General features: G+C 45.0%; 1 protein-coding gene across 1 annotated transcript in view; it reads left to right on the top strand.

The window, feature by feature from the left end:
• LOC119423037 (FERM and PDZ domain-containing protein 1) overlaps positions 1-7138 on the top strand; it is a 54476-nt gene extending 47338 nt beyond the window's left edge. Inside the window, exons 15-17 of the mRNA XM_037690448.1 lie at positions 81-952; positions 1004-1292; positions 3246-7138. Of these exons, the coding sequence (XP_037546376.1) occupies positions 81-952; positions 1004-1292; positions 3246-6601 (4517 nt within the window). The 3' untranslated portion in view covers positions 6602-7138. The remainder of the gene's footprint in view (positions 1-80; positions 953-1003; positions 1293-3245) is intronic.
• Positions 7139-7807: the final 669 nt, after the last annotated feature.

Raw genomic sequence — 7807 nt, 5'->3', positions numbered from 1 at the left:
ATATATATATATATATATATATATATATATATATATATATATATAAACACATTGTGACCAAAACAAACGTGTACTTTCAGGTTACGTGTCCCGATGTGCGAGCGACTCGGACGACTCCTCGGAGTTGGACATGGAGCCGCTGGTCAACCTGACGTCTCGCGGCAACAAGCCTCGCCTCAGATCCTCGTCGGACTCCGAGGGCCGGAAAAGAAAAAGCAGAGACCGGGTGAGACCCAAAGAGAGGGGAGATATCCTTCTGGAGGTGAAGAAGCTCCGAGAGGCTGAGGCTGACGGAGGAAAGGAAACGCGTGAAGACACGTTGGAGAGAGACGGAGCAGAAGCACCGATCCAGCTCGCGGACGACAACTCCGGGAAACAAGTCGGACAAAAACTGAAAGTTGGAGACGGGGAGGACGAGGGAGCAGCGGAGGAGCGGCTGTCGGAAGCATCAGACTCGTGTCACACCGACTCTCGCATTCTCACCAGTCCCTCCAGTGACTCCCTGGACGCCCTGGAGGAAGATGACCTGATTACTTGCTCCTCTTCCTCCACCCATCCCAACACGATGGCAGAACCTCGCGGCTGTGTCCGCTCTCCCTTTCAGCTTCACCTCCACCATGACGGCCAAGCTCAGCCTCATCTCCTCGCACCTCCGCCAGCTCACTCTCACCCTCTCATCCACCTCACAGCGGTCAGCAGCCGAGGAGGAGGAAGCTGCAGAAGGTCAGGAGCTCGTTCCACCTCCTGTCAGAGCCCTGATGTCCAAAACCACTCAGGTGAGCCCTGCTCAGTGGACGGCTCTTTGTGTTTTGCGGAGCTCTCCCGCCTTGCCGACCTCCTGCCAAGCCCCCCTGAAGCTAGTGAGGAAGATGAAGAGGATGAGCTAAGAAGAAGAGAAAACATTCAAAAAGAAATTTCTTTAATGGAAGGAAGTGAAAGCAGAGAGGGTGGTGTTCGAGACCCCCCGCAGTCCCTTTCTCCATGCTCCTCCTCCTCCCACAAGGACTATGTGTTTAACTTTAACCAAAACGACGCTCGCTGCTACTACAACCTCTGCTCCAACATCACCCCCGACAGCGCCCGCAGCCCTCCACAGCCCCAGCCACAGGATGAAGGAGAAGCCCGGGAGGAGGAGGAGAAGGTGGTAGGAGGTGGGGCTGAAGAGCTGGATCCTATCCCCATTCTCCAGCCGCCCCCCGGCTTCGGAGACAGCAGCTCTGACGAGGAGTTCTTCGACGCCAGAGATGGCTTCACTTCACCTGAAGATCCGGCCTCAGGTGTCGTACAAAGAGGTGCTTTATGTTTGTCTGAGAAGCTGATCCTAGGATCATTTGAAACACAGTAGAGTGAAAATATAGAATTTAATTTGTGTGCTGCCACCTGGTGGCCAAAGGTTGTACTACAGAAAGTTGACAGAATGACGTGTAGCTTGGTGGTCAGTGCCGTAGTCTTGTAATCTTGCAGTTGCATGTTTCAGTCCAGGTTGCGTCAGGAAGGGTATCCGGTTTAAAACAAGTTGGCAAGTTTTTCATGCGAGTTCACTCGTAGCGACCCCTGATGAAGGGAGCAGCTGAAAGAAACCTACTATTCCACAGTTACAGTAATTTGATTTAAGCAATGCACTTTATTTTGCATTTCTAGTATTTTGTTTTTATGCATCGCACCATTTTTTTTGACAACTTACAGCAGTTTTACACTGTGCATTTTATGTAGCACAACTTTTCATTAGTTTTCAGGGGAACATATTTGGGTGGTGCAGTGTTTCTTGCATTTACAGTAATTCCCAAATCTAGTGGGTGGTGTCCCTCTGCCAGCCCACGTATGGGTCATATTCCCATTTTCTGTATATTCTGGACCTTTTGTGAAAGAAAAATGTTTTTTGGTAGACCTGGTGGCATTTTAACTGACTAATATGATCTCAGTTAAAACACTAATTATGCTCAACATCACGTAGGTGGTATCGGGTAGATGAAGCAAATTGTGGATTTAGAGAAATTAAAAAGTTTGTGAATGTTCTTAAAAATGAACCCCTAAATGCTGACTAAAAGCAAATTACAAGCAAACAAATTAACTGTATGGAAAACTACTAATCTTTTTATTTTATGTACAGCAAAATAATAATTATTGTCCTTTTCGCTGTTTAAGCTTTTGCACTGTGCATGCATTTTTTATTCATCAGTATAAATACTGCACTCTTTATTGTACCACAATAAATTTAAATGTTGGGTTACGCACAACTTTTTACAATTACATTTTTGAATAAATGTAAACTTCCCAAACAATTGCGCAGTACTTTGTTAAAACACAGCTGAAAAACTTTAGTATTGCTCACTTCAGTGAGGGGTGTGTGTGTGTGTTGGGGGGGGGGGGGGGGGTTAAAAAAAAACACCATAATTTTAACAACTGCACCAATTTTAATGAAACCTCCAAAAAGTAATCACTGGATGTACTTTTGCAACTGATCGACTTTTGAGGTCAAATGGATTCAAGATGGCTGCCGCAACTACTGTATTTTCCACCGTAAACGTTGCACCGCCCCATCAGTCTCATCAGTCCAAATATGTCTAATAAAGTAGAAAAAAAACATACATCGCTTCGCCGTATACGTCGTATCTATTATGTGTCACCGCTGACGACCTCGAAACGGCATGCCTTACTGCTTGAGTGCCATCTAGTGGCTGAAAATGGTAGTGTTCAATATTTTCAGTCAGAATGAATGCAAACGGTCATATCTCAGCCAAAAATCGGTTTATAAATATGGGGGGGGGGATCCATAAATGTCTTTTTGGTGTATAAGTCGCAAATTTTGCAAAAAAAACAAAAACGTGACTTATAGGGTGAAAAATACGGTCCTCAATGTTAGCAAACACAAAAATGTCTTTCGCTCAGAAACAAATATTCATCTAAAATGTGGCTTGTGGCTGAGCGTCATCCTCATCCTATACTTTTAACAAATGACTCAACATTTTAATTCAAACTTTGGAATGTGAGGCAGTTTGTGTTCCTGCCACTGACTACTGAGTTTTTTTATTTAAAAATTTAAATATTGTACCAGTTTAAACATGTGATTTTGTTACTTTAGTACATTGTTTTCATGCAGAGATGCTTTGATGCTAATTTTAAATTTTCTGGTTCAGTCATTTAATGAAAAATTATGACAATTTTATTTTTTATAACAGGCTTTTATAATTTTGTCACAACGATCTATATCACTTCTTAGCGGTCTGTTTTTCTTTGTCTTGCAGACGTTTTCTCAGAGATGAAGCTGAACTCCCTCAGCTCTCTGAGCCCGAGCGACGTCAGAACGGTTCTGATGGATCCGAACGAAGACGGAGGCGCAGAGGAGAACAAAACACAAGAGAAAAGAGGAGGCAAGGAAACGGTTTTCCACTTCAGGAAACGATCACGGAAGCGGCGTTCTTTCATGGAAACTGATTTTACCTCCAGAGTTTCTTATCCAGAACCTGACCCAGAATCAAAGCACAGCCTTCCTGAAAACAGTCCGTCAGAATCCAGTCGTGTCCAGGTGCTCATTTCAGATCCAGAAACCTCGGAGCAAACCCAGAACCCCAGTCCTATGGTGTCCTCACTCACTCACATTGAAGGAGAACCAGCTCAGCTAGAGTCCAAACCCATCCTGTCAAAATTCAGCCCACACAGACCAAGATCTGGTTCTACTTCTGACCAGAACCAAGGCCTGAAGTCCCTCTCCAGGAGCAGGAAACAGGAAATGGAAATGGAACCTGATGCGATGGAGTCCAAATCTGTTACAGATGTGGCGATGGCAGCTTCTCCTGCCATCACTGTCATTCGCTGTCGGGTTGATCCGGACGGGAAGGAGAGCACAGACCGGATAGGTGACGGGAAGGAGGAAGGGGAGGGACATGAGGAGGTGGGTGAAGACAAGGAGCAGCAAACGGGTGGCTTTACGAATCACATGTTTCTCCCTGACATCATTGAGGAGGGAGGTAAGGAGAAAGAAAAGGAGGAGGAGAGGACAGGAGGAGACTCATCCAGCCTGAAGAGACCCCTGGTCAGTGATGAAAGACCAGAGGAGACCAACACATCGCCAGAATGTGTAACTGAATCAACTCAAGAAGGAGGTAAAGACCCTTTGGATTCCCACCGGATTGACCCACAGATAAACACGAACATGGATAAATATTTCCCTTTACTCTGTTCTCCGCCACCGCCTCCCCCGTCTCCCGTTCTGCCCCCAAAACTCCCTGCACACAAGTTCAAAAGTGGCCGTTTAGTAAAGACAGAAAGAAACTCAAACGTGGAAACCTCGAACCAAATGAATGTTTTAAACCCTAAACAAGAAAGTCCGCTCCTTGGTCTAGATACTAGTGAGCAAGCCAGTGAAACAAAGCTGTTAACATGCGTCTTACCAAATGTTGATGACGAGGAAGTCATTGTTGTTCCTAAATTTATCATCACTGCTAGTGACGAAGTTACAGAAAGCTCCAATTCAGACAATGTTTTTGAGGATGACGATGCTGAAACTAGTTGTTTCCTAAATGATCACTCAGATGATGAGAAAGAGAACAAGAATGTAACCACAAAGTGTAGCACTGGTGATGGTTCAACCAAAGCGGACAAATACGAGTCCAACATCAGCATTCAACCACTTGTAAACTGTGAGGTTCAAGCAAAAAGTCATTCTGTTGATGCTGATTACACTCTAGCTATAAACTCTATCACAGCAAAGCTTGGAGCTGCGATGGGCGTCTTATCCCCAAGCTTTAACTCGGGGGTTAGGCTTCAGGAAGCCTCAAATCAAAAACCCAACTTGTTGAGTCCGGAAGCCAACAAGAGGTTACCAGGAAACAATATGATCCACAATCGGTCCAAAGAACTACAGCCGTCGGCTCATTTTCTCTTCCAGGCCTGTTCACCAACCATCATGGGCCGTTTATCTGCTTCGACACTGAGGGGGAAGATTCAAAACTTACCCCTTTATTTATCGCGCTCCCATGAAAGTCTAAACCAAACTGAGTTTGGGGGTACAGTCCAAAGTCCTGCGGAGGATGCGGATGTTACCAAAGCATCAAATGTTCACGATGTCCCTCAGACAGTTGACATTCAGATGGGTGAAGCCACTGAATCAGCTGATTCAGACGATTCAGATGCCACAGTGACTGAATCTGAGATGGACATTGAGGTCTTTAGTGAAACAACTTCAGCAAAGATTTTTTCTTCAGGGTCAGAGGTTAAAGATGAAATCCATCAGCAACCTGTACAAACTGAGCCTAAACCCAACTCCGGTCCTACCTCCAGGTGTAACGACAGCACACCAGGGCCCATAACAGAGCCTCCTGCCTCCATTATAACCCTACTCCAAAATGACACCAAGGGCTTAAAGTTAGACGCTCCTGGACCATCACTAAATGCTCCAGAACTAAACATACAAGTCAACAGTCTACAGGAAGACATTCCCGGTTATAAACTCCATGATCAGTCAGTCTTGACTCAGATGGTGGTGACTACACAGAATTTGAATGGACCAAAACTTGCTTTTCATGGACAGTCTCAAAGAACCAGTACTGAAAGGCCTTTGATGGGTCTTTGTAGACCTTCCGGTCAAAATTACGACCCATCAAGAACCCCTTCAGCAGGCTGCAGAGTGTTTACCATTTGTGGGGATTCCTCTCACGCAAAGGCTCCGGTAGACTTGAGGTCCACTCTTCCCCTGAAGTCTGAGTTTAGTTGTGGTTCTACACTCACATCTGGATGTGAATCGGTTACAGAGAGTATCCAGGTGCCTCTGGATGCTTGTGGCTGTCCAACAGTTTACTCAAACTGCTTCAGCGGGGAGGACAACTTTGACGAGGAGCTCACAGTATTCGAGTTTTCCTGCCGCTCCCAGAACAGTGGTCTAACCCAGACCTCAGGAGCAGGTCTTCATCTTATAACATCACCACCCATTCCTTCCTTTAGCTCCCCCCTTCCTCCTCCATGTTCACGCCCCATTTTTTTCTCCTCCTCCACCTCTGAGCTCAGCCCTCTCCTCTCCCCTCAGTCGAACATGTCGTACATGTCTCAAAAGCACAAGGACACAATCAGTTGTTTAGGTCAACAGTGTTACCCAGAACCTCCAGTGGGGTTCAAAGTTCTTTGCAGGGATGTGGATAAGCTGCTTTGCATTTTAGAAGGTGGTGGCGTTGACCGATCTGTGATAAGACATGGAGGTCGCCACCCAAGGAACACCTGCCCTGCGCACTTTACAGAAAATAAAAGACTTCTCCAGTTAGAAGCCCGTCGGCTGATGACAGGCTGCCAGCAGGTGGTGGGGATCGGACAAAGCCCACAGGAAATGCTACACTCTTTGGCCAACAGTTTCCGGACCCTAGTGGAGCTGGCCAGCATCTGCCTCTGGTTCTCCGGTTGCGACCGATGCGACCAAAGGAATGCAGAGGCGGTGGCAGGCCTGGTGGACGTAGCTCGCTCATTCAGGGACTTCTGTCTTGCAGCGGAGAGAGCCAGTAGCAACCGTAGCTGCCAGGACCTGAGCACCAAGCTGCTGGCCAAGCAGTGCACAGCACTCACAGCGTCCGTCTTCTGCCTCACCCAGCTGTTCCGCACTCTCACTTCACTGTGAGTGGAGCAGAACCTCTGAAAACCCCTCTTGCATGGGGTCACCACTGTGCCCAGTGTTGCTGAAGGTATGGGCATTACGAGCTCGGGCAGTCACAGAACTCAACGTTATGCATGTGGCAACTGACTTTATGCTGCACACGTCTACAAATCAGGCCATCAGGCCGAAAGCATCTGTAGAATTTATGAACTGATGTACTTGAATGTATCCTTTATCTATCGAGCTTGTTAATTTCATCAGTTGTTTATTGAATGTGTTGCTACAGTGTGTTTGGGGAAGCGAATGTCAGGGAAGGAAGAAATGTTTACAGAAATCTTCATGCAAACAAGAAGCAGTCATATCCAAGTATTCACATACAGAGAGACGGAATAAATCTGTTTGATCCGTCTGTTCAGGCCTTCGGTTAAAAGAATCTCCGATTAGTTGGAACAGTAGACCTTATTTGATAAGCAACTACTTCAGCTATAAAAACAAAACTGTAAAAATACTGTTTTTTTTTTAATGTATTTATTTAATGACACGTGGACACAACAATTTTATTTAAGCTGCAATGCATTCTGGGCGAATGACGTAAACAGGTTGCTCCAGTGCCCAAAGCTACTACTGTTAGCTCCAGAGTGGATATGCATGGCATTCGCTCCAGAGGTAATACATATGTTATTTCCATACCTAATTAATTAAGCAGCACAAGTTTGATTGTTTTGACCCATAAATTGTGCATAAGGACCAATATAAAATTTAACTTTATTGTCATAACTTTTTAGCCTCGTCTCCTTGTGTTTTAGTTTCCACTATAAGCTAAGTACGTCATCACTCCAGAATGCATTGCACTGGTCATAATAAGGGCAACGTCCTTTGAAGAAAAATGTAATGGACATATATAATTTTTTTTAAGTAATTAGGAGTTTTCACCTGTTAAAACAACTTTTGGTAGAATAAAGAAACAACATTTTAAGACGCAAATAGTTGGAGATTCCTTTAACGGTTGACGTTTCCATGACTAGACTCTGTTTTCTCTGATCCTACTCACATGCTGTAACTTTTTGCTGTCCTGACTGTGAGGACATTTTTAAATGTTTACAAAAAAACAACAACAACAACAAAAAAAGGTTAAAAAGCTATTTGGTCAAACCAAGCCTGAAGGTGTTGAACATTTTATAACATGGTAGTGGACTGATGACATATGTGCAGTATATGGTTTTTGTTTAT

This window comes from Nematolebias whitei, chromosome 16 (genome assembly GCF_014905685.2).
Source record: "Nematolebias whitei isolate Nwh7 chromosome 16, NemWhi1, whole genome shotgun sequence".
Lineage (NCBI taxonomy): Eukaryota > Metazoa > Chordata > Actinopteri > Cyprinodontiformes > Rivulidae > Nematolebias > Nematolebias whitei.
Note: the sequence above shows the minus strand (reverse complement) of the source record. Positions and strands in the feature narration are given on the sequence as shown.